At 44.6% G+C, this 26,408-nt stretch overlaps 2 protein-coding genes across 3 annotated transcripts in view; one reads left to right on the forward strand and one right to left on the reverse strand.

The window, feature by feature from the left end:
* Positions 1 to 2,779, forward strand: part of PCMT1 (protein-L-isoaspartate (D-aspartate) O-methyltransferase) — a 33,078-nt gene extending 30,299 nt beyond the window's left edge. For both annotated transcript variants that reach the window (XM_014950944.1, XM_014950943.1), the window contains exon 8: positions 533 to 2,779. Coding sequence is in view for 1 of the 2 variants with exons in the window: in XM_014950943.1 (XP_014806429.1) it covers positions 533 to 545 (13 nt within the window). In the remaining variant the exon portion in view is untranslated. The remainder of the gene's footprint in view (positions 1 to 532) is intronic.
* A 6,310-nt stretch (positions 2,780 to 9,089) lies between these two features.
* The window catches only part of LRP11 (LDL receptor related protein 11), a 17,832-nt gene continuing 513 nt past the window's right edge, over positions 9,090 to 26,408 (reverse strand). The window contains exons 2-8 of the mRNA XM_014950506.1: positions 26,191 to 26,403; positions 20,926 to 21,089; positions 18,533 to 18,674; positions 16,147 to 16,272; positions 14,924 to 15,133; positions 10,726 to 10,827; positions 9,090 to 10,520 (exon numbers count right to left, since the gene is read on the reverse strand). Of these exons, the coding sequence (XP_014805992.1) occupies positions 10,366 to 10,520; positions 10,726 to 10,827; positions 14,924 to 15,133; positions 16,147 to 16,272; positions 18,533 to 18,674; positions 20,926 to 21,089; positions 26,191 to 26,403 (1,112 nt within the window). The 3' untranslated portion in view covers positions 9,090 to 10,365. The remainder of the gene's footprint in view (positions 10,521 to 10,725; positions 10,828 to 14,923; positions 15,134 to 16,146; positions 16,273 to 18,532; positions 18,675 to 20,925; positions 21,090 to 26,190; positions 26,404 to 26,408) is intronic.

The raw sequence follows: 26,408 nt of genomic DNA on the forward strand, positions 1-26,408 counted from the left end.
TTCCATAACTTAACCCTGATTTTGCATAGTTCCTTCAACAGCTAATTAAGTTCCTCTGCAAAGTAGATAAAGTTGGTAGTACAGATTGCATGATGTTGAGGTGAGATTGTGTTCCTAGCTTTCTTGAGAAACTGCAGCTGAAGCTAAACTTGCCTTTTTGGCAGCTACAGAGGATGTTTTCTGCCAATACTCTGTCTAGTAAGTTGGCTCTGTTTCTTGCCAGCCTGTAGCTAACAGAGTTTGGATGACAGGTAGCTGTGTAACTAGCTGTGTGGTGCGGGGGATGATCATTGAATGATATGATCCATTAAATGTGAAATGGAAGGACCCATATTTCACAATGCATCAATTAATAGTGTGAGATGGTACGGGATCGCTGTTGTCTTTGGGGTTTTTTCTAAAATGCTTGAAGAGTTTTCTGAAGTTTTTCTGATGTGCTCAAGCACTTAAACGTAATCTGATTCAGAAACTTTTCAAATATGATTTTCAAGGGGAGAAGAGATATAACTGCATGTGTTTTTTCTTTCTACAGGGATGAATTGTAAAAGCTACATCATCTTGACCCAAACATAGTGTTACAGTGGACTGCTCATCTCCAGTTCTAAAAGCTTTTTGAAAACCAACAGCATTGCAGCTTGTTTTGGACTTCGTTATACTGTTGTTATCAGCATGGAAAAGCGTGGTGTTTGTTTTATTTTTTTAGATGCTCAAGGCAAATCTGATAAAGAAATGGTGGAAAGTTTTATGTGGGCACTGTTTTATTTAACATGCCTTTATTTTACTTTCATCTGTTCGAAGTGAATTTCTGCAAAACTGCAGATGAAGACCTATAGCTTGTGAACTCTAATTTTGATGGGGGTACTTGAACACTCACTTCTCTCGGCTCCTGTGTCCCTTGGTAAAAATGCTTCTGTGCACCTTACGACACTACGTAGGTAATACCAGGTTTTCTGTGTTCCGATGTCTGCTAGATGCTACTAAAAGGAGATGAACTTCCTTTTTAAGCTTTTGACATGGTGTCATAGACTAGCATGTAGTAGATACAATCAGCTGCTTTATTACCTTAAAACCAGGCATTTGTATATATACAACTTCAAGACATCGGAGGTGGGTGGCCGCTCTTATCAAACATTGCTGTTCAAGTTGGACATAACAGACATGGTTTTCCCTTCCAAAATTAATTAATGGAGTCTTGAAATTCTGTTTTGGTTTATAGCTCACTACTGATGTGATAAGCATGGATTTAACTCTGTAAATATGATGTTAGCTGTGTTCCAGTCACTGAACAGTTTATGCAACACTGCTTTGCCAAATAACGTTAAAAGCAAAAGGGGGGTTGTGTGTTTGTGTGGAAGATTAGGATCAGTGTGTAGTGAGATATGGATTGCTAGATTCTTTAAAAAGATGTATCCAGCGTGGTTCTAAAAGAAAGTTGCTTTTGGCAAAGCCACTTGCTGTATTAACATTCTCATTTTTTCTAGCTGTGGGCACCCAGGAAAAATTCTGGCTTTTTAGAAGATGAATTGTTAATTACTATACAAGGAGAACATGATGCATGCAGAAGGAATAATGAATCCTGGACTCTTAAGTACACTTAGAGATACAATTGTTAAAGTTCTGTATAGAAGAGTAGTTGGAAGGCTATAAACCTTTTCTTTTGCCCCAGGTTTTGTTTCGGTACTATAAAATATCAACAGCAAACTGCAAAGCCGTACAGTGAGGTGAGCTGCTTTGGGAAAGGGAGGAACTGTATCTTGAGTCATCTTGCTCAGATTTGAGCAACCAGGAATTAAAGTAAACAGCATGTTATCATTGTTTCCTTTTTTATGGTAAAAAGGATTATAGAATAAAGTAACTTGTCTAAAAACAACCCATAGTGATCACTGCAAAAATATATTTGACTTTCTATGGTGGAACAGCAATAATTTTGTGATAGGCTTGATCCTTGAAAGCATAAAGGTTAAAATTCAAAGGCCTCTGAACATGAAAGAGGAACATTTTAAATAACCTTCCTTTTTGCAGGTCAGCCCCATCTTATTCCTATGTAAGAGATGTATATCACTTAATTTATTCAGATGTTTTGAAGTTAATGTACCACCTCCTTATCTGACTGCAGCCTGGGAGCACATACACAAAGATTAATCTTACAAAGGAATTAATTAATATAGCGTGTATTCTAGAAAATACAATTCAGAAAAACCCACTTGCGTCTGACAAATTTGTACTAACCCACAATCAACTGTGAATCTAGTTCTTGGTGTTGAAGTGAAATATCTTTAAATGATGCATGCTAATGTTCAACCTTTTGGTCACTGTATCATTCAGTTTGAGTTCAGCTTTATTTACATCTTCTCACTAATTTAATCCGTTAAATGAAAGATATGAGCTCAACTGTATCCAAATTCTTGTCTCTGGACACAGTGTAATAAGCTAGCCTAACTTGGAAGAAATGATCAAGCTGAGACCCGGTGACAACTTTTTTTGGGGAGAACCACTTCAGGAGGTGTAAGACTTCAGGGACCAAGGCTGTTGGGATTAGTGCACCCATTCCACTGAAGGGGTTGGTGACAGTCAAGGTACTCGGACAGAAAGGAGTATCCAGGAGTAGCATTTAGGAATTGGAAAATGAAGACCCCGCCATGATGGAGCAATGGTTCTGAAGTAAAAACTTCTTGGAGAAGAGGACAAGGTGAAATGCAGAAGATTTGAAGAGCTTGAATAAGTGCTGTGTGAACTGTCTGAATTGCTACTTTGCCAAATAAATTGAGAGGAAGCTGTATCCAGGTGTCTGATTGGTTTTGTGGGGTTTTTTAACCTTCCCATGACTTCACATATCCAAAAAGAATGAAAGGGCCTACAAATACTGGTTTACCGAGTGGCCAGATCCGTGTGTCCATTTGCAGTTAATATATTGCAGCAGTTACCAAGCCTGTTACTACCGTGTGGAATAAGCAGAGTTTTACTTGGCTGTTTGGAATTTCAGTTCACATCTGTGTGTTTTGGGGAAGCAGGCTGTGTGCACGGTGCATGAACCCTGCCCGCCGCCCGTGGTTGAACCCAGCTGGCTGGGAGTGTATGATCTGCCACTTGCAAGGATTAAAGCTTATCTTTTTATAAGTGATGTTTCACTGGATTGTTACGATCGCCTCTAAGCCAGAACAACTTGGGAGAACAGATTGGTTTAACCAGTAAGAGTCACGTGTCCAGTTGTTTCCAGGGATCAGGCAGCAGGAGACCTCCAGAGTCTGAGTGGAGGAACCAGGAGCCCACAGCTGTATCTCCAAAACCCACAAACAGCTGTGGGTGCTGGCAGAGAAGAGCGGTTTGGTGTGCCCTATGGATGCTTTCTCTTTATGTAGCAGGAATTACCTGTTTTTTCCCTACTTCAAACTGGCCAGATAACTTGAGGGCATAGAGACCATTACATGATGTTTTTTGGTTGTTGTTTTTGTTTGTTTGGGTTTTTTTGAGGGGAAACTAGGGCAGCGAGAGTGTGCACCAGCACTGCTGATGGAAGCCACCTGGATGATTCCTGCAATGTTCTGCAGTCAGCGAGTTTGAAAGGGGTGCTAAGGCCTGGAGCAGGGAGGCTCTGGAGCGTCCAGCTGGCAGCGGTTCCCTCCGCGTGTGCAGTGTCTTTGTGACAGGGTGACAAGCTCCGGGGTTTTGTGAGTGTGGAGGGACTGGGGAATTAACCATCAGCACAATGAGGTAAACTGAAATGCCCAGAGGAATTTTACTCTGGACTAATACTGTCGTCCCTGCCAGAAATAGGGGGTTTTAACCCATTCTTACAACAGCAGGGTTTTCTTCGTTTTACTCGTTAACATACCCTGGGATGTGCTGCATTTGATTTAAATGCAGTTCACAGAAAGAGGATATGGTTGCAATCCCTTCTTGATTTTGACATGATGCAAAAGGTGAATAATGCAAACTAAGCTTGTGATTTGTGTCTCTGCTTCCATTTGGCTGATTTTGAACATACTATGATGCAGTTAAAAAGATCAATAATACTAATTACTTTTTCAGAACCCTTATTCTTTGTAGCAAATGTGTCCCAAACGAGGTGTTCTGCTGAAGTGAAGTTCCTGGCTCAGGAGAAAGGCACGATGAAGTCATGCAAGCACATTGTTGCCAAATAAAACAACAACAAAAAAAAAAGGGAGGAGAAGTGGTGCCCAAAAGGTCTGAAATTGGCCTTTTGCATTTGCATTTCAGGACGTCCAGACTTTACACATCAGGAAATGTAAGTTAGAGTTTAAATGCTGTGGTATACAATAGATGGATTCAAGTGCGGGGTTTAAGTTGGTCTTGTGGGCTCATACAGTTTGCCTTTGTTGGCTTGATTTTGACTTCCTGTCCCTCTGCTTATGACTGTGAAAGGTTGAAAACCAGTCAGAGGTGCTCAGACACTTTAGGTGCCATAAAGCCCCTTTTGCCTTTGCTGTGATGGATACTCGCTGGTGTGCTCAGCACCCAGTGGCAGGATTTGGGTTTCCAGGCCTGAGGAAAGCAGCTTGGGTTCAATCTCAGCCTCATGCAGGCAGAGATGCTATAAACATTCCTCTGCCTGTCCTGTTTGCCTCCCATGTGTCATCCTGGACGTACGGGGCTGCTTTCTGCCCCGGGTGGTAGTTTTACACACTGTACAATTTCACAGTGCAGCTGTGAAATGCCTTCCCCAGTTTTCCCATGAATGGCTGTTACTGTTCTCTCATGCTCTTGGCAGGTTGTTAATGAGATGCTCGGCAGAATGTGCTCAGGAACTAAAATCATATTTCTTTAAATTATGAATTGAATGGGTGTAGTTATTGCTGGCATATATATGGAGGAGCTCCAGCTGCCTGTTGAAAATAGCCTGAAAGCTTCAGGAAGGAGAGATGGAAAGAACCCACTTTGTGTCTCATCACACTGAACTTGAAAACTGGAAAGACTTAATCCTGTGCCTTTTTAACAAAGCTCTGTTTTAGCAACAACAGATTATTTTTGTGAAGACTGTCGATGGAGTTTCTCTGAGATCTTGCTTCAATCTTTCAATGTTTCTTTGTAGTTCAGCCATTTTTGTCATGTGTTTCTGAGGAACTGACCTGATAGATGCTCTGATGCTACTGAGAAGCTGAAGTCCTTTTTTTTAGCCATGTTTAGGCATATATTTGTGTTGTAGGTGTCTTCATTATGAACAGATGAAGTATCTTGTTTACTGTGTTCTGCCAAATCTTTTTTTTTTTGGCTGTAATGGAGAAGGGCTGTCTGAGGTTAATGAGTAACATTTTTTTTCAGATGCCTTATGGACTGGGAGGCCACTCTTAAAGGCCTTTCTCTAGGGAAATGGGTGATTCAGAGCATCTGCCTGGGCTAAAGCTCTGGTCAGAGCTCTGGAGAAGCTCATCTCCTCTGGCTATAGAGGCAGCCTCAGGAAAATCATCTCTTGTGCATGGAATTAGCTTTCAGAGATGCTCTTCCCATAGTCCTTATTTTCCACCGTCCTGCACCCATTCAGGTTCCCTCCTCCCTCTGTATCTGCTTTGTTCAGTCATTTGTTTTGAATTTAGGTTCCTTTAACGGCTCTCTTTTGGGCATTAGGAGCTGGTAGTTGTGAAGACCTATGTTACAATTTCTTGCTCTATCCTCTTTAAAGTGGTATTAAAGATTTCTGTTGGCTGAACAGCTGAGGACATCCTTGCAGACTGAGACTCTCAGTCCCTCACAGCACCGAACCTTTCTGCCTTGGCTGTTGTCTTTCTGCCTGCTCAAAATACAGGTGCCATTGATTTACGAGTGGTTTATAATATACTGTCAGCCAGGAGCCTTGCAAATGCGAAACTTAAAATTCTAGCGGGTATCCTTAAAAACTTGTTTCTGAACTGGCTTTTAGTGTTGATTCAGCCCTGGTAGCCTTTGATTTGTTGGTGTTTTAGAGCTCCTGTGCAGAGGGCAATGTTCAGCAGGTGTTTCTGTTGTGTTACAAATGTATCTGTAGCCTTACATTCTCACTTTCTGACTTGTTTTAAGTAACTCTTAGTTGAAAAATACATAGTAAAGGTACTTCTACACATTTGGGTTTTTCTTTCTCTAAATATTGCCTGTTTACAGCATGTTTTCTTACTCAGATCAAGCCTAGTGTTCCCTGGGCTCTCTTCTTTTGTACTAATTACTGTGTGCATGTTGTCTCCATCTGGTCTTTATGTCCACCATCTCTCTCTGAATCTTTTCTAACTTTTCCCTTTGCTTATACTGTGATGAAAGCAGCAGGCGCAGACCTCAGGGGAGCATGACTGAATTCTGTTGGGGCTTACTAGAGCAGCTTCTCTCTTTGTTTGGGTTCCTACGAGTTCCTGCTGCTGGCTCGTTCTGTGGAGTTTGGAATTGAAACTCTTCCGCTTTATCTAGGATTTAAAAAGCAAATGGAGCATCACACTGACCTATTTCAGCCTTTTTGTTTTGCAAATGCGCTTCTGGAACTGCCCCTGCTATAATCCTGCAGTGCTATGGAAAGGCTGCAGCCAGGATGTTCAGTCGAGGATCCCCTGCAAAAGGCGGCAGCAAGCAACCCACCCACATTATGGGGAAAAAAACTTGACTTCTAACTATGGGTAAAACCCAGGTAAGTAATGCCTGTTACTTTGAAATAACTTATAGCCTTAAGTGTGTGTAAGCTGGTTTGAAGGGCAAAACCATTGAAAATACAAAAAGCAGTCTAACTGAAATACATATCTTGCTCAACGTTAAAATACACTGACAAAACAAATTGTGATGACCTTTCCTAATACAGAGAGGAGTAATATCCACAGGTTTATGTTGCAGGAGCAATCAATGTTCTCTGCTTATCTGTCTCAAGCACACTGGTAACCGAGCATACTCTGAGGTGAGTGGATAGACACGTATCAGCAGTTAGGACAGGAAAAGATCTGACAATCTAGTGATGGTGATATAGTTTGGTTTTCACACAGACTATCTCCCTTCTGCTGCAGTACAAACACTGTATAAAACTCCCTAGCTCCTCAAGGTTGCATGAGAAGCCACGGGGGCAGTTAGCAACGCAACCATGAAGATGGGGTAGAAGCAGCGCCTGCTCACAAAACCTTTGCGATGGGCGAGGGAGCCCCAACCTTGGGAGCAGCTACAGAAGGGGTGTCAGCAGGAGGCAGTGGCTGGGAGCAGCCCAGGGAGACTGGGCAGCACCTCCAGCATCTCGACAAGGGTGTCTTGCCACAGCTCTGTCTGCAGTGCTCAGAGGTGCTCTGGCTCAGTAGTTCAGAATCATAGAATCATATGGGGTTGGAAGGGACCTCTGGAGATCATCAAGTCCAACCCCCCCACCGGAGTGGGTCCACCTAGAGCAGGTTGCACAGGATCTTGTCCAGGCAGGGTTTGAATGTCTCCAGAGAAGGAGACTCCACCACCTCTCTGAGCAGCCTATTCCAGTGCTCTGCCACTCTCACGGGAAAGAAGTTCCTCCTCATGTTTAGGTGGAACTTCTTATACTCAAGTTTGTGCCCATTTCCTCTTGTCCTGTTGCTGGGCACCACTGAGAAAAGACCAGCCCCGTCCTCCTGACTCCCTCCTTTAAGTATTTATAAGCATTGATCAGATCCCCCCTCAGCCTTCCCTTCTCTAGACTAAAAAGACCCAAGTTCCTCAGCCTCTCTTCATAAGAGAGATGCTCCAGGCCCTTAATCATCTTTGTGGCCACTTCTTTAAAGCCAAGTAGCATGTTATTGAGACATGGTATCATACCACTGTTTCTTAATGGCAGGAGCTGCCAAGCCAGTCTGTTATTTTGCTAACTTTGTCTTGCTCTTCATCTAGCTGAAAGCTGCCCGGGCTCCCCGGTTAAGGTGCAAACTTTTTAAAATTTCATTCCAGCCATGGAGTTTGCAATTCCCCAAGAAGTGCCGGGCCTGAGGCTGGTGGCCTGCACAGCAGGGAACTGCCACCATCCCCCTCCTATAAAGAAGAGTCCCTGAGACTCTGGCGCTGGTCCCTGGGAGGACTGTGGCAACTACGACACAGGGACAGCCCAGACTCCCATGCTACGCTTTCTGGTTGCTGCCATAGTTCCAGCTCTGCTTGGGGGTGTTCATCACCGCCTGTCACAGGTGAAACCCATTGTCCCGGGTTGAGAGACACAGGACTATCTTTTCTTCTAATGCTGGGGAAAATTGCAATTCTAGAAGACTCTAATGCCTGGATTTGTGAAAATATTTACTTTATAGCCAGCCAGGCTCTGTGGGATTCAAGGTTTTAGGGTTTTCAAGCCTTGCCAGGTGCAGGGACAAGGAGGAGCAAGGCCTGGGCGTTTGACCCAGGCTGGCCAACAGGATTATTTCATACATGAACGTTGCATTCAATATAAATTAGAAAAGTTTGCTGTGTAGCTCTCTCTCCCTTGATGGCAGCGGGTCCAGACAACTCCTTGCCCTGGTGCCGGAGCCCTGAGGCCTTCCCTTCCTCCTGAAGCCATTGCGCTCACAGTGTCCGCCATTTGCTGTCCCTGCTGGAAGTGCACAGCTTCCCCCTGAAAGAATTGGCTGAGTATAATTCTTGTATATCTTATATCAGTATTGGGATTAACACTGGTTCTTTAGTATTATTGTCAACTATTTAGTCTTAGTCTATTAAGTCTATGTATGTTTCAACCCTTGTGTTTCTTTGTGTTCCCCGATTCCCCCTTTCCGGGCAGGGAGGGGTCGTCAGGTGATAGAATAATTATGTAAATGACAATAGATTGTTATGGGTTTTCTCAAACCATAACACCCACGCTCCCAAGTTAGAAACGGGCAACATCAGCAGAAGGTCTCCTGGACTCAGTGTAATGCCGAAGCACAAACAACCAGACATTGGTTACCGTGACAGGAGGGCTCTGAGCCTGCTGTCCTGCTCAGCTCAAGTACTGCTCGAGAGACAGGTCATGGAGACATGGAGGGAGATGGCCTGTTCTTCTCAGTCTTCCTACAACAAAATATCTCGACAATTTCCCCCACCGTACACATTGCAGCTTCTTTTAAGGCTGTTTCACAGAGAGGAGGAATGTACTTCTGTCAACAAAATTGAGCTGGTAGCTGAAAATCAAGGCAATGCAAGAAATATAAGAATAAAATAGGTTTATTAGAGCTATTTTACATAAAGTAATCAAGACTGAGCAACTTGAAGAACTATTTGTATACCATGGCAATATTCTGGCTGACTTGAAGTTACTGAAGTACAAAAGACGACATACAAAAAGATGCATGCCTCATCTGCCTCTGTTTTTATTGGGACCCGAGATGAATGTGACATCCTTGGACAGTCAGACAAGATAGACAGCACGGTGTGTGCATATATATATATATGTATATTTAACATGTACTGTACACATTTTACTGTTAAACACGTCTGGAGTTCACTCACACATATCAATTACTTGCTCTAATTCTAGGAGAACTTTGCTGGGGTTGGGGGGCAGGTCGCTGAAGCTTTCAAGCTTTGCGGGGAGCTATGGGATAACCGGTGGGAATCCTATGCTCCGGTGTCCCGGGTACAAGCCACTGGGTGCTGCCCTCTCCTGCTGCGGAGGGTGTGGAGCCAGGGGGTGGACGAGGCTGAACGAGCCCTGAGCTATTGGGGAGAGGACCCCTGAGCTCTGGGGTGGCAGGGGACTGCTGTGGAGCTACTGGGGAAGCCCCAGCTCCTCTGCTGAGGACTTGTGGTTTTATATTTTGGCATTTGGTAAGCGTGACCCTCCGCTAGCTGCGGAGAGGCTTAAACTGCGAATGAAAACGAGATGTTTAGTTCCTTAAACCCCAAATTTCATTACAAAAGCTGGTGTTTAGATAAAGCAAGACAAATTCTTTAAGGAAAATACTCCCAGTGCATCAGGTAGAAAGTCCACAAATCGCTCTCTGCTGGACAGGGAAGCAACGGGTTGATCTGGACCATCCCAACCCCCAGAGCGGTGGCAGTGCCGAGAAGAGCAGGGTGGCACAGGCTTCCCTCTATACCTCAGCCAGCGTGGCTGGGGCCACTGAGCCTGGGTTGCTCTAATGCTCTGGCCCCAGGGCACGTTCTGCCATGGCCGGGACCCCCGCTGCTGTGGGAGGGTGGGCAAGGACACCTCACATCCAGTTTGGGGTGTCCCCACCTTGCAGTGTCTTCTGCACAAGAGCCAAGTGGAGCTACTCTCTGGAGCCTGAGCGCTTCTTGTTTTCTGAGCACGGGCATCTACCCACTTTTTTATTTTATCACCGAAGGGGAAGAACATGTTTCTCATCTCACGGGCTTCTCTTCTATACTTCAAACTTAGCTAAAGGTTTCGGTCCTTTTATAGAGGCAGAGGTTCATGGACACAGGAGAAAGGGGAGAAAACGACTGACCTAAATCCAATTTTCAGAGATACATCCCATTGATGAGGTAATCGGATTCTTCAGATGTAATGGGTCGAGCTTTTTTAAGCTTCTGTCTCACTAAACGCAGTCTGCAAGCAACCATAAGCAGCAGTAAAGCAGTGATGGCCAAGCCTAAGGCTAAGGGTAACACAGCACCTACAATGAGGTTAAGAGAAATTACACTTTATTTAATACGGTGAGAAATCAGTAGAGAACATCTGAAATTCTTCTTTAAAAATACAGCCAGTCTATCACTTATGTGCTAACATTTGAAGCAACTCATACTGAGAAACTTCTGGACCTAGAGCACCTGACTGAAAAACTAACATAATTCAAAATTAATTCACATGGCTGGTCTTACCTGTTTCTGGGACTGGACGACCACCTCCAAGCTGATCTCTCTTTGGCACAGTTATGCCGTTCCCATTTTTATCATCTGTTCTTTTCCCTGAGGAACTGTTATCTGCATAAAGTCAAGCAAGATAAAGGAATAATTAAGTTCAGTGGAAGACTTAGGAAGACTTATCCACAGCACACTAGAACTAAATAATGTGAAAATGCTTAAATTTAGAAAAAAAAAAAAGTTTAAAAATTTCTGACTCCTAATTGTATAACTGGAATTTTTGAAATTATGTGAAACTAAAGCTAAAACGTAAATGCAGTTTTGCATCGCAAACCACAATGCATCTCAACCAGAGCCAAGTGGATCATTTTCCACTGGAAAAAAGATGGATATAAATTCTCTTTTACAAGGTTCCATAATGGAGTATAGAGCAATCCAAGCTAAAATGTTGGTGAAGCAGTTATCTATAGGTCAAAATGTGGCCATTTCAAGTTATGTTGATCTGCACCCACAGAACTTGTAAAGCGGGAAACGCATAGAGTTGGCTACACAAATTACCTTAATTTTGCCTGTTACCTGACACAGACAGATGCACAACTTAGGTATTTGGAAGACATAAAAATACGTGGGGGAACATTTCAGAGAGGATGACTTGGAGTCGCTTCAGCTTTGTGTAGTACAGGAGGCATAGCAGAACACTGTAACTACACAAGAGGAGACCACGCGTCGTTTGCTGCCAAGAAGTGTCCATCTTGAGAGTGCGGGTGGTTGCAGTTTTGCCCCACAGGAGCAAGGAGCAACTCAGGTGAGATCCCCCTCCTCCTGCACCCCCGCTGAAGTCCTACACTGATAGCTATGGGGACACTTCGTGCAAGAGTGACAGCTTAATCACACCCTCACAAAAATCAGAAATAACCCTATGTTTTTAAATGTAATGACTATATTTGTTTTTTACTGGTAAATATTGAGGAGCACTTTGACTGTGCTGTGATGTGTTTGCTGGCAGCCATCGGAACTGTGACAATGCCAGTAGAAACATACCGTGCTGCGAGGTCTGCAAAATATGAATGTGAAACGTAGTAATTGGGATTACATATCGTGGTGGGTGTTAAGGAGGTGTTTGAGTCAATTAGCTTGGAACGTGCAGCCCCCACCCACCACCACCAGCAGAACACTTCCCTGCCAGCAGCGAATAGACACCACTGTTAATTAAAGCTTAAATGGTGTCATTGATACTGGTGTGGGTTTAGAGCTAGTGGTCCCCACTCTAAGGCACAACACAGCCTTCCAAGCTCTGCCTTTACTGCCCTGCCCTCAGGGTGAGGGGTGCACAAACACTAACTTCACCCGCTGGGAAATGCCTTAGAAAGGACCTGCAGCCCCTCCCCGTCTCCTTGGGGCTCTGTAAATTGTTCTGGCAGGGATAGGGGACTTCAGGCAATCCTAAATGTAAATTGTGCTGGCTTTAAGGCACCTCTATGGTATCAGAGCTGTGCAAAATAACCTGAAGGTAACTGAGACCAAACCCAGCAGCCATTTTCTGCTTCTGGCTTCCCTAAGTGAAATTAAATGAATATTTGTCTTTATTTTGGAAATACCCAAAAGACATCGGCTCTTCTTAGAGCTGCTCCAGCCTTTATGACAAGGCTGAATCTAAAGGCCTGTTTTATAAATTCATTTCCCTGCCCTTTGAGTAAAGGGAATATTTAGGAAAACTGCTTGTAAAGATATTTGGCAAATGTATCTGAATATGGAGGGAAGTTCAGCAGGAAAATTTTGAAGGGTAGAAGAATAACAGAATCTTTTCAATGAAGGGCAGGGGGGTTGGAACTCGATGATCTTTAAAGGTCCTTTCCAACTCTGACCATTCTATGATTCTATGAAAGCTTGTAGGGTTTTGTTAAGACTTGTTCTTACAGGACCGGAGAGGCTACCAGAGTCAATACCGCTCAACATCTTATCTGTTACCAACTAGAAAACAGACATTTACCCAAACAATTTTAGGAGCCCGATATAAAGCATTTTGACTTTCTCTTCATTTTCTAGTCTGTGCTTAGGAAATTGCAATTTATAGCCCTTTCCAGTTACCCTAAATCAGAGATGCAGGTAATGGCCAATGCTGTTGATGCCTCCGTGGCAAAAACATGCCGACGGCTTGGGCGCGCAGTCAAACGTTGTAATCCCACAACAGCTGGGGCGGGCAGCCAGGGGAGGGAGAGGCAGAGGCAGAGACCCTGTGCCAGGGGAATGCAGGGCTCTTACGGTGATTTATAGACTCCAGTTGGCTACGCTGGGGAGCACAAACCTTCAGGCTGCTGGTGAAGTCAACTGGCTCCCATCAGCGTGGCTGCTAGACTGGCTACTGCCGCTCAGAAACCAGCCCGCTGCTGGCTCCAGCGTCCTTCGCTGCAGCTGTATTTTTGCTATATTCATGTCCAAGCCCAGCAGTGTGAGGGTGGGCAGCTGGGCTTGAGAGCTTCCCTGGAAAGGGACGCCGGAGCACTTTAGGGACAACCATGCAGAATGTTGTGCTGGTCTTTGGAGGAGCTGTTTGCAGCTATTTTGGTTAAAGGTATTGGGATTCTGAGTCACAAAGGACTATTCTATAAGGAAATCCTTAAGTATCACTTAACTGAAATTAAATTCTGACTGAGTCTTGACAAAAGGGCATTATTAAAACCACAAGAATGAAAAGCAGACATGGTCAGTTGGCTATCTTGCCCATTTAAAATTAAAAAGATCACAACAGCTTCTGGTAGTACACTCATCGTATTTTAGTTTTTAATTTTTTTTTTCTTTTATTGTTTACTGCTGTGTAAAAGGCTTCCTTGAGAGCAAAACCAGTGCAAGCAAGTCACTATGCAACGGGTAAACACAGAAAATGACTATCTGAAAGTGCCACTCTTTTACATGCACTTCCAATTATAACCTGTGATTACAAAGTGCCAAAGTTGGTGACTTCAATTCTGGTTTTACTTCTGGATTCACAAGCCCAATGGTTTTTGAGAGCGACTTAGCAGCTGACTTTCCATTGGAGCCTGCAATGCCTTCTGCCAATTTGACGTTTACTTTGGGTAGCATCATGTCAGGTGTCACCCGGGTCTATGCCAGCAAGAAGGGTCTGGGGCAGACTTCAGAATTTTGAATTATTCTAGTAAGGAGCACTGAGGTCATCTACGCTGCCAGAAAAGGGGGAAACGTTTGAGAGGGGATTTTGCTCTCCATTCCTACACATTCACCGAGTAAGTCAAATTCTCGAAGAAATGTTTTCACTCCCTTTGGGGACTTCACAGATGAAATATAAGCGTCTGAAGAAACATCAAAGTGCCAGCTAGGGAAGTGCCCTTTACAAGAGTCAGCAGCAGAGGGCACCAAGCACTCCTCTGTTGTAAAAAGAAAATGAAGCTGTTTATAATTAGCTGCATCTTAAGTAGCAAGAATCAGTGTGAACTCTGAAGAAACAAAAGTGGGAGGTCTCGCACTCATTTTAGGCTCTGTGCATGCAGTTTTGCTTTCACTCAATTGCCATTTCAGGTCATTTTAATTCACCAGCAAGAACCTCAAAAGACACACCAGATTCATTGCAGCTTTTGGAGTTTTACCAAGGGACTCTGCCTGTAGCATCATTACATGCTGACTCCCAACAGGCTGGCAGCCACTGGGGACCTGGGGCTGCTTGTTACCAAAGACTGAGCCTTCTCTATAGTAATAAAAAATTTCTCCTGCCCTGGAGATGTACTTCAGAAAAAAAGTGCCAATAATAATCAAGATATTACTTCAGGTGGGAAGAAAAGGTCATTGATGAGCATCAGGACAGGTGCAATTACTGTCACCCAAGTTGAACAGTACTTTTTTATGTTCTCCTGAAGGTACCCCCCTGCAGATTTAAAGAGCCTTATACATCAGCCTACACAGTTGAATCTGTGGCAGAATTTTTATTTAGCTCACTGCATGTTTTGTTCCTTCAGACTGCATTTTTTTTCTGGCATTCATACACTTTAACTTTCTTTTTGCACCCTCTAAGAACCAGACTTGACTTTACAAAGCAATACCTAGTTGTAACTTAACTATTACAAGCTTCTTTTGCATTTTGTACATTAGAAAATTTTTACTCTTAGCCAGGCACCAGAAGACGATTTAACTATATTTAAAGTGGGAGACATTTTCTCTCTTTAAAGAGAACGATTTGTTGAAACCGATGCGTTTCAATTCTTACCTGGCACAAATCCACTGATTTGTTTCTTTGGTCCCTGAGAAAGCGATTGGTTCGACACTTCTGCATCCACTGAGAGCAGAGGCTGATTTCTGGCAGTGGCTTTCAGGGTCTTTTCTGCAGAGTTTTCATCCGTGTTTTCAGTCAGTCCTACAGTCCTTTGCTGGGCGGTGCCAAGGGCCGCGTGAGTCACCGTCTTCCGACCTGGGCTCACTGTGTTAACAGAAACAAAAATCATCATGGGTTTTTTTTATATAGAATTGAAGGGAATGTGGGAGTGTTTGGATGGGAGACCCTGTGATACGGGCCTCGAGGCAGGCTACACAAGTTCATCAGGTTCAGACATATGAGGAAACGTGAGTTCCAGGTACAACTGCCCGCTGTCGGGTCTTAAGTGAGAGTGTGCACGTGAGCCCTGAAGTGGAATCCAGCAACTGAAATATCAATGCAAGAGTGGTTAGCCATCCTGCCAATTCACCCTCGGATGATTTCTGTTCACTTAGCTGAGCGTGGGCACACACTGAGGATGACTAATGAAAGCAAACAGAGCGACGGTGAATCAACTGGTTCCCCTACGTGCTCACATTTCCAGTGGTTCAGAGTCTTGCCTTGGGAGTGCGTAACTGCACCTGGAAAGGAACCTCTGAGACACTCTTTCATTTTCCAGTGGTTCAGAGTCTTGCCTTGGAAGTGTGTAGCTGCACCAGGAAAGGAACCTCTGAGACACTCCTTCAGGTCAAGACCAGGGCCTTTGTTTCCAGAGTCATCATGAAAGTAAAGAACTGATCTTTCACATGTTGAGAACATTAACACAAAATCTGTCATCTGGGGACCTTTGACAGTTTTGTCTCCATCTCTGGCGACATTCAAAACCCGTGCAGTTTTGTCTCTATCTCTGGCGACATTCAAAACCTGTTCCTGTGCAACCTGCTCTGGGTGGACCTGCTTTGGCAGGGGGGTTGGACTAGATGATCTCCAGAGGTCCCTTCCAACCCCATGTGATTCTGCAATTCTGTGATACGCTTTGAAGAAAAGGGAGTTAATTTCTGAGCCTCTGCTGTCTGCGGACATTAAACCTTCCCAGGAGCTATTTCCAATGAAAGGCTCTAGGGTGGGCACAAGCTGCTTGACACGGGCAGAGAAGCCACAGACGGGGCATCGCTCCCCTTTGCTCACTCAGGCTGCAGTTACTCTTCACAACCCACGCCGTGGCCCGGGGCACTTACAGTTCTGGCAGAAAGTCTCATCCGATCCATCAGGGCACTGTCTCACGCCGTCGCAGGCAAAGGTGATGTCGATGCAGCAGCCATCGTCACAGATAAACTGGTAGCGAGAGCAAACCCCAACACAGGCTGTTGAGAAACAGTTCCCCAATCACCAAAGAGAACTCCAAGCAGTAAATACTCAGTCAATGACTAAAGTCTGCAGCCCCAAGGAAAAAAGCAAAACGATGCCATGTCTAGAAGGGCCAAGAACAAGGCAGAAAGTTGAAGAAAGGCAGGCTCAGCTACGTGATGCTGTTTTGACACGGAAGCTGATACAGCTAATAGCTATTCCTGGCACCCTCATCGCTATTCTGGCAATCTCGTTTTACTATAGGAATGCTCAACCTGGAGGCTGTTGCACCTTACACCTTGTGCAGCACCCTACAGCACTTTAAACTCTGCTGGCCTAAGCTGAAAGGAGATCTTCCCTGGCTTAGAAGACCCAGGACAGTCCTAAAAATAAATAAATGAGATCTCTATGGCTGTAACTGCATCTCTGCAACACGTAATTCCTACTACATACCCATTCTGTATTTCTGACAATATGTTATTTTACATGCACGCATATGGACTATATTGGAGCTTTTATGGCATGTTTTCTGCAATGTAATTAAAATGCTAAAAGAATGCTCGTCATTTATTGACGTCAGTAATGTAAATCCAACGCAGCACATGCCAGAACAGGACTAAACACAAGTTCTCACAAGTGACCTTCATCAAAAAGAACTGGTTGCTGCTCCCTTAAATATTTAGGTTCTCCTGGAAATGGAGAGTGTCCCTGGACATTTCACTTCAAACACTCAAAGCTTTCCCGAAACCCATTCTCACCTTGTCATTATCAAGCGTTTACATTTGTGCTTTTGTCTTTCCTTTTCCTTTCCGTTCATTGCTTGGTAATGCACTATCAAATTCAGTGTTTGGTTAAATGTTGTAACAGCGAATCCATTTGCATAAGGAAGTCACAGCCTTTGGTTATTACCCTGCTGTGTACCAAAAAGCTGCTCGACACTAAGGAAAGCACAGCAGGAACACAGGCGCCTATTTAAAACCCCTAAAATCATGCTTAAAAAATGCATCTCCTAAACTTCAGCACTAACGCTAAGGATAAGCACGGCAGGAACACAGGCACCTATTTAAAACCCCTAAAATCATGCTTTAAAAATGCATCTCCTAAACTTCAGCACTAACAATATCACTGGTCTTGCATGCACTAAGGCTCCGTGGACTGGTTTAACTACAGCAGTAGCACGTGAATTGCAAACGGACTCGGGGATTTAGAAGAAGGAAAAAAAGGCAGCAAACCCTCTACATGTTTCTCCCAAAAGATACCACAGATTGCAAACGGACTCAGGGATTTAGAAGGAGGAAAAAAAGGCAGCAAACCCTCTACATGTTTCTCCCAAAAGGTACCACAGATAGACACCCACCGCAGCAAATAAATAAATCACCAAACCTCTCTGGCTGCTTTAGCGGAACTAAACGTTAACGAATACAACTCTGTCATCCATTACTGGAATACAGCCGTTATTAAACAGACTCATAACTGCTGGGTTTTTTTGTAATACCGATTTATTGCCACTGGGGCCACCCTCTCACGTTGAGATATTGCAGTGGTGCGGAGCAAAGTTTTTACTGGTCCAGCTGAACATGGCCATAATGCTAGTTTACCCTTTACCTTGGGCCAGAGGAGCAGATCGCTATTAGCAGCTTGCTAATTACAATGTAATTATAAGTCATTACATTCAAGAATGCAGAACTGACAGCCGCTGAACTCTAACTTACTTGCTACCTTTTATACTTTTTATGTGTTTCTGGAGGTCAGAGTTTTAAAATGATGGGTCAATTCCAGTTTCAGTTTCCCTGGTAACATAAGGCTTTGATAACCATTACACAGAAAAGCTTAAATGCATGAAAACAAGGAGCCATCCCATCTTTTAGACTACAGATGCAGGCCAATATTAATATTAATGTGTATCATACCTACTATTAACTGCTTTTAACTGTGTTTTCCATATGGCACAAGCCTTGCCACGTTCCATGCACTGCCCGACTGTACAATGAACTGATACCTACGGCAGTATTTCATGTTTCTGACCCTGCACGATCATTAGCAACACGAGGCTGAACATTTAAATGCCTGAAAGTATTATCACTCTAACAAACAATGATGCTCGCTTGCTTCCTCAGTTTGAAATGGCAATTCAAAACCGAGAGAGATGTCATCATGTAACGAATAAGGGCAAAATAACCCACTGGAAATGGAGAATAAGATTCCTGCCTCCATCATGACCCTGTGAGTGTCATACCCTGGGTGTCACACACACAACGGCTCCCATCGTTTCCTCACCTACTGCAGAATGAACCATGGGCAGGACGGTCACGGAGACATTGTCAGAGCTCCGCTGACCCGCGGTGTCTGTCACCGTCAGCTGGAAAACATACCCGCCTTCCTGGATGTGAGACAGTTTCAGTGTTCCTGGCTGTGGTACCTGATTAAAGAAACACAGTAGGAAAAAAAATAGGTATAAGGGACCCATCCAAAAACTTCTAGAAATAGGCAGCTCATTTCTACACAATGCTTTTCACACAGGTTAAATATTTCCCTTAAGTGTAGCCAGTCCCATCAAGCATGTGTATCAACCTGTAATGTTTTGGTCTTTGACACCTCCCACTAGAGCAGGCTGCTCAAAGCCCCATCCAACTTGGTCTTGAACACTTCCAGGGATGGGGCATCCACAACTTCCCCAGGCAACCTGTTCCAGTGCCTCACCACTCTGACAGTAAAGAATTTCTTCTTAATATCTAATCTAAATCTCCCCTCTTTCAGTTTAAATCCATTACCCCTCGTCTTATCACTATACTCCCTGATAAAGAGTCCCTCCTCATCTCTCCTGTAGGTTCCCTTCAGGAACTGGAAGGCTGCTATAAGGTCTCTCCGGAGCCTTCTCTTCTCCAGGCTGAACCACCCCAGCTCTCTCAGCCTGTCTTCACAGGAGAGGTGCTCCATCCCTCTGATCATCTTTGTGGCCCTCCACTGGACTTGTTCCAAGAGGTGCATGTCCTTTCTATGTTGAGGACTCCAAAGCTGGACACAATACTCCAGGTGGAGTCTTACCAGAGCAGAGTAGAGGGGCAGAATCACCTCTCTGGACCCACTGGCCATGCGGTTGGCTGTATGGGCTGTGGGCACACATTGCTGGCTCATGTTGTGCTTCTCATCAACCAACACCCCCAAGTCCTTCTCCTCAGGGCTGCCCTCAATCCATTCTCTGCCCAGTTGGTATCTGTGTTATAAAAAACACCTCCTGCTGTTCACTGTGAGTGCTGGGAGACCAAATATGGTATTAAACTCCTGAGCCGTGGAGTCCAACTCTCTTCTCAGCGCAGAGCCAGAGAAAACCACTGACTTCTGAATACACCGCCCCTCGTCCTGGTGACCTCTGTGCTTTCCTTTTCATCTCCATCCAGCCCTGAAGGATCAGTCTGTACCTGATTTCTTACAAACTTTGGCTTAAACTAGACAGTAAATTTCCAGACAATCAGCACTTTAAAAGCCCGAGAATTGCCCACAAGAGTCACAGAGCTCTGCAGCTCCATACGTGGGAGCAATCTGAGAAGTAAATTATCTAAGAAGCAATAATCAGTCACAATAGAAAAAAAATTCCACTGGCTTCCTTCTACAATACGATAAGATCTCTTCATAGCAGTCCTTCCCCCTCCTGCACCTTCTATTTATTCTTTGGTACATAAGTGCAGAGCAACAGCTGCCTTTTATCTTATTTAAACATAGCCCCACTCTCCCTCGTAGCTATGGATTTGTATATAGTTTTCCAAGAATAGATGACATGAAATCCAGTAACTTCAGGATAGCAACTAAAGCACCAAAAATAGCAACTGAATATTGTACAGATAATCACAATTATTAATTCAACTCTAAAAAATTAAATTATCATGGATAAGCATCAGGGTACTCATCCATGAGTGAAAATCCACCCATTTGGACACAACGGAAAAGTATCTATCTAAACAGAAACCTGTGTCAAGATTGTTTTGATTTATCAAATATAAAGCAATCACCAAGATTAATGTTAATTTTGCCATTTTGAGTAAAAGTAAAAACATGAACTTTAAATTTTTATTTTACTTCTAATTTTTGTGTTACTTTAGATATATTACTATATCAGAGACAAATTTAAGGACTATTTGATTTCTATTTACAGAAAATATGCTGCAAAGGGTCAGATTAATAAGTCTTGATAATAAAATATTCATTTTATCCAGGTGATATCTAGCAATTATTTTTAAACTCCATTCAGGTCTTTTCTATGTATTATGCTGCTTGGACTCCTTATGAAAGCCTTCTGACTTTTTAATTTTCAAGCCGATAAAATAATAAATGAAGATAAACAAATTCACAGTGGTCTTTGACATAGTTGCAAATGGCAATACAGCCTCAGGTAATTCAGAACTGTCTGATTGTGGTCACCCTTCCAGAGATGCGTACCTAGCAGTAGACCCACAAAAGGTTGGACCAGATGATCATTTGAGACCCCATCCAACACGGGCTGCTCTATGGTTCTACGAAATAAATGCTTGAGTTATACCGTCATCCTAATTTTGGTGCCGGGTAGCCATATCCATTGGAATACATATAATACTTTTAGTTCTGCATTTAAAACTGTGCTACAACGAACACAACAACCTGCGAATGACTGGCCATGCGCAAAGCCACGTGGGTACCTTCATTTCAACCGATGGGTCACCTTGCAGCAGCGTCCACTCGTACTGCACAATTCCGTGGTCATCTGAGCTTTCTCGGCCGTCCAAAAGCACCCAGTCGACAGGTGACTGCAGCACAATATCTTGCCCCGCCTTGCACCGTGGGGGCTCGTCGTATTCTTCTTCTTCAATAAAAAAAAATAATAGAGAAGCTCAGTTATTTATCAGGGGAAGCTGAGCGGCTATTTACATAAAACATATTTTCTCTTGGTAAAGGTATTGATTCACCACTGTGGAACTTCCTGACAGACAGGACGTGTTCATTAGCGCACATTTTGTTAAGCAAAATAGTGTCTACTTAGATTTTAGTTAACTGTTCCATATTCAGCGATGTCTTCAGGAAATAACGGCTACATTAGGAGCACGTGGCGTAGAAAACCTCGCTGCGTGCACGGGTGTTTCACTGATGCGACAGGATTGTTAGCACCAGTGTGTTTTTTTAACCTGAAGTAAAGAAAATGGATTTAAATATGAATCACATACCTATTCAGATGGCAGTTACTGCACACCTTTTCAGCACTCTGCATAACTTAATACTCTTTTAGTCTCTTTTTATAATACATCATTACCGGAGTGAAAGACTAATTTAACATAAGCTGGCACCCTAGTGAAGCAGTGCACAATAACATAACGATTAAAAATAATCAGAAACCATGACTGAATTTAAGTGCCTGATTTAAGACATTCAAAGCTTGATTTTCAGACTATTTAGGATTCGTACCATGTTGCTATATGCAAAGTACAATTCCTTCTGATTAAACTTGTGAGCACTAAATACTTTTGCCAATCTGACCACAAGCTTTTCAGGTTGGAGTGACAAAACTGATGGTAGGTTAAGAGTCATTTAGATGTGGTGTTGGGGGATATGGTGTAGGGGAGAACTTTGTAGAGTAGGGTAGATGGTTGGACTCGATGATCCCAAGGGTCTCTTCCAACCTAGACAATTCTTCTATGACATGGCCCGTGAGAAGTAGTTTAAGTCATTTGCTTTGCAACCTTCAGGTGGCACAGGGAAGAGAGGGAAAAAATCTAGTTCTACAAGTCATCATTGGGCTGCTTTAGCCCCAGGACGGTATCTTTTTGCAGTTCCTTGCCCAAGCTCTATTCCTTCTCTGCAACCATGGGATGTCCAGCACCCTTAAGTCCCAAGGTGCCTTCTGCTCTTCCACCACTGCAAAGGGCACCCTGCAAAGGATGTGGATGTTAAGCTCAGAAAAGCACCTACTGAACAGGAGGTGAAATGTAAGTTCACCCGGCGTGGGCAGAGCTACACAAGGGAAGACAAGGTGCTTCCCCACCAGGGCAGAGATTCTCCCTCCCAGCTCCATTTTCCAGAACTTGCTCGAAGGCACAGAGCTCATCAGAACAACAGGACAATTTTTTTATCACTGACTAAAAGGCAAAGTTTTTATTTCTCATTTTTCTCAGCAGTAGGTAAGGCACAGAAAATTTCACTTTAGGGAAATGTACAAATAACTGAAAACAAGGTCTAATAATAGAAAGTATAGACCAGTTCTTGCTCATCCAGCTGGCATGGGAAGCTTTGCCTAATTTGTATACACTCACTTCTCAAAACCAACTATGCTTAAAAAACACCATTTAGGTGCAAAACCCCTCCAAAACCTTATTGTTAATAAACACCATCATTATGGTGCCCAGGCAACTTTTCTTTGGTAGACAGGAGTTACCTACAGTCTTCACATGATGGTTTGCTTTACCGATGACTGTCAAAAAGAGACCAACCTGGGCATGAAACTGCACAGTCCATTCTTCCACTTCTACCTTGCAAAGAGGTTTCATGTCACCTGTCTGGCTTAAATGACTCGATCACAGCCCTGCAAAAGCAGAGAGAAGCCCCCCTTCCCCTGGGCCCCAGGCAATAAGGGTATTCTTTTTTCCTGGACTAACTTTATACCCCAGCATCCTGAGTTGCAATGGCAGGAGCACCTCATGCTGGGGCAGGTCACAGGAATCCACGCCAGCTCTTTGCAAAAGATGGACCACACTCAGGCCTCTGGTCCCAAACGATGGAGGCGCCATTGCCTTTGCTTCTTAGCCACCAGAACATCTTCAGACAAGTAAATCAATGGCAAATCAGCTCCCCTTTTGCTCTAATAAAGAAAAAACTGGCCTGAGAGAGACATCTGGCATGGGAGGAGACAGCCTATGGAGCTAAAGACTCTTTTTTCCACAGAGAGGTTTTAAACAATGGAATACATTGTCCTTAGGGACTAAAATACCTCCAAATCTGGGGAATGCATGCTTCTAAGAAGCCAGTGTAAAAAAGCATGCTCAGCAGCTACTTAAAACCACTGTTCATGGGAGTAAAGCACTATCAGCCACAGGCTAGCAGAAAAATCAAGCTCTTTTAACTTCTGTTTCTACCTTTTATTTAGGTTGAACATAAATAAACAATATGAAGATCAAACAGGTCAACACTCTGAGGTGCTGGAGCTGGCTGCTCTCTAGAAAAGGGGCTGCAACTTTATGAGCAACACTTTTTTCTTAGGGGGGGACACAACAGGCTTAATTCATTCTGCTGCCTTCATCTGCCTTTACCTGTCCTGCTGCTAACGAAGCTGCCAGCGAGTTTTCTGAATGAAGGCTTTGTTACAGAAGGTTATTTCACTGCTGATTCCTGAATGTCTTTGGTATCAGTTTACCTGATCCATCCTCCCATTGCTCACCACTGGTGAGTAGCACAGAAGGAACAGTCAGACATTCCCGGTGAGGCACTCAAGTCCTCTTTCTTTCTACAAAGTTTAAAAATTTGCCTAACTAAGGCAAAACTAACTACCTCTTCTTTCAGTAAAGGGCACACGGGGTTTAATTGTTAACACCGCACAAACTGCCTGGAAGTGCAAAGTAAATCCACAGCCAAACCAGCACACACTGGGTGTAAAACGAAGGACAAGGATTTATATTGAGATGTTCAGTCTCAAAAACTCATCCCACTGCTGACTGTTCTGGAAGTACACAGAGATACACTTGATCTGAAGAACACAGATTTGTCGTTAATTGCTCCCAGAATTAAATAAGAAATTGGGGTTTGTTTACTGAAGATCCTTAACAGAAATGAAACCACAGCACCCTTGAGATCCCTGTATACCAATGCTCAGAAATATTTTGGAATTACAAGAACACCATGTTTATGAATAAACATTGGTTTGGGATTAATCAAAAAGAGAACAGCAGAAGACTCAACGCCACAATACTCTAGAAAACCCCAAAAGCAACAGGTAAAACATGATCTCCTCACAAAAGAAAATCTCGAAATGCAAAGCTGTCTCCTAAATTTCCTAAATTCAATCAACACACGGGAGAAGAAGTGTGCCTTCATCGTCCTGTGATGTCATTGCTGTCCAGGTTAATTTTTCAAAGTAATCCAAGAATGTGGTGATAACATAACATCAGACAGCAAAATAATTCAATCTTCATTTTATCTCTCCTGGTCTATGTCATGGCTAACGGATGTTTGAATAAAAGTTCATTCCCCTTCGTGGCTCTGCTTCAGCTCCAGCGTAATTGCATTAAGAAATCATAATCCCCTGTTTCCGATACCACCAGCTCCCACAAGACAGACTTTTAAATAAATCCAACAGGACACAAAGCTATTTGCAGGTTAGGAACTGAAATTGCCTTGCAAGCCCAGTGCTGATAGTCACTTGCCTAAAAGGCAAGGCACCAAAAATTCAAGGAATTCAAGATTTATAACAGGCAGAGTATCATTTGAACAGTAGTATTATTTATATCATGCCATAACTGCACTCTACAGGTTTTAATGGAATTAAGGCAGTTCAAAATGATGAAGGACATTTGCCGATATTTTCAAAGGTTTTCAAAACACCAAAAATGTCAAAATCATACCTTGTTTTTTTTCTGGAATCTTAAAACCATCTTTACTGCCACGAGTTCCTCCCTATAGCTCTCTAGTTTACCTGCCCATGCACTTTGCAAAAAAAAAAATAATGCTTAAGCATCGTAACTCCTGCAAAAATTGAGCCCTTGTTCTCTCTTATCTCCAGGGGATTCCTGTTGGCACTCTCATAAAACAGGCAGGACTGGACAGAGGATCAAGCCTGAGGTTTCCCCTGCCAAGGGAGCAGTAATAGCAGGCACCATCTGGACACATGGCTTACATTTGCACCACCTCTAGGCTTTCTTCACGTTGCTAATTTACTGAAGTTGAGATGTATTGCTGAAGAAGAGGGCATTTAGGAAAGTACTGTCAGCAGAAGGTAATAAAATTTACACAAAGTGAATTAAGATGCAACTGTTTAACAACAGGAGGTGGGGGAGTATGAAGAGGAAGTCCTTTGGATCAGATGCTAGGAAACGGACTCCAAATTTAGAAATCCAGCCTTGTTTTCATCCACAGCTGTTTGCTCTGGATTATGCTGCTCTTAAACACACTTCAGGGCTGAGCAAACTGCTGCTTTTTTGATGTGGCCCAGACTCCAGAGGCAGTGATATGGAGTCTCCATCCTGCTTCTGGACTCCCTGTGAGATATCCTCCTCTTCTTCAGTCTAGCTCCCGAGTTCTTAAGCAGGAAAAAGCCTAAATTCAGCCAAGGGGAGCCCCGCTCAGGTGGCACCATTTGGAGAGCAGCCCGAGAAGAAGGAAGGGCTTGTGCTTGCTCCCAAGCTACCGCACCAGGTTCTGGCGGGGCTGGGACCTGCGGTTCGCTCTCTCCGGGGTGACCAGCACCCGCGGCTCCCCGGGGGAACCGGATCCTGCAGCCGGGACCCCTCCGGTCCCCACGGGGGTGCGGAGCCCGTGAACACGCTCACCCCACCGGCCGGCTCCCCCCCGCCATCCGGTCGCCCCCCGGGTCTCCGCAGGGACAGAGGTGCCAGGGCCGAGTTCTCCCAGCCCGCACCCTCCGCGGAGCCCCCGCACCCCCGGGCACGGCTGGGCCGCCTCGGTGCGGGTGGGGGGAGCCCTGCCTGCAACTCCTCGTCCTCCCCCACCGCGGAGGCGATGCCTCACGCCCCGGGCTCCCGTTCCCCGCTCCCGGGGCAGGCGCACGGAGGGTTCCCCCCCCACCGGGCCAGCTCCCGGGCGGTGCGGGGTGGCAAATGGCGGCGCCGCGGCGGCGAGCGGGCCCGGCCGCCGGCCCTGCCCGCCCCCGCTGCCGCCATTTCCCTCCCGCTGCGGGGCCGCCGCTCCCCGGGCCCCGGTGCCGCCCTCCCGGTGTCCCCCCCGCTCCCCTCAGCGCCCCTTACCCGGCGGCGGGGCCGGTCCGGCGGGCCGGCGGCTGTAGGTGCTGTAGCCGCGGTGCGGGGCGAAGCGGCAGACGGAGCGGCCGCGGTGGGTGCAGTTGAAGAGGTAGCAGCCCAGCTCGCCCCCCGCCGCCGCCGCCGCCGCCGCCGCACCAGGAGCTGGCCCCCGCCGCCGCCGCCGCCCGGCCGGCCATGGTGTCCAGCATGGCCTCGCTGCTGGG

Source organism: Calidris pugnax, unplaced genomic scaffold, assembly GCF_001431845.1.
Source record: "Calidris pugnax isolate Ruff unplaced genomic scaffold, ASM143184v1 scaffold24, whole genome shotgun sequence".
Classification (NCBI taxonomy): Eukaryota; Metazoa; Chordata; class Aves; order Charadriiformes; family Scolopacidae; genus Calidris; species Calidris pugnax.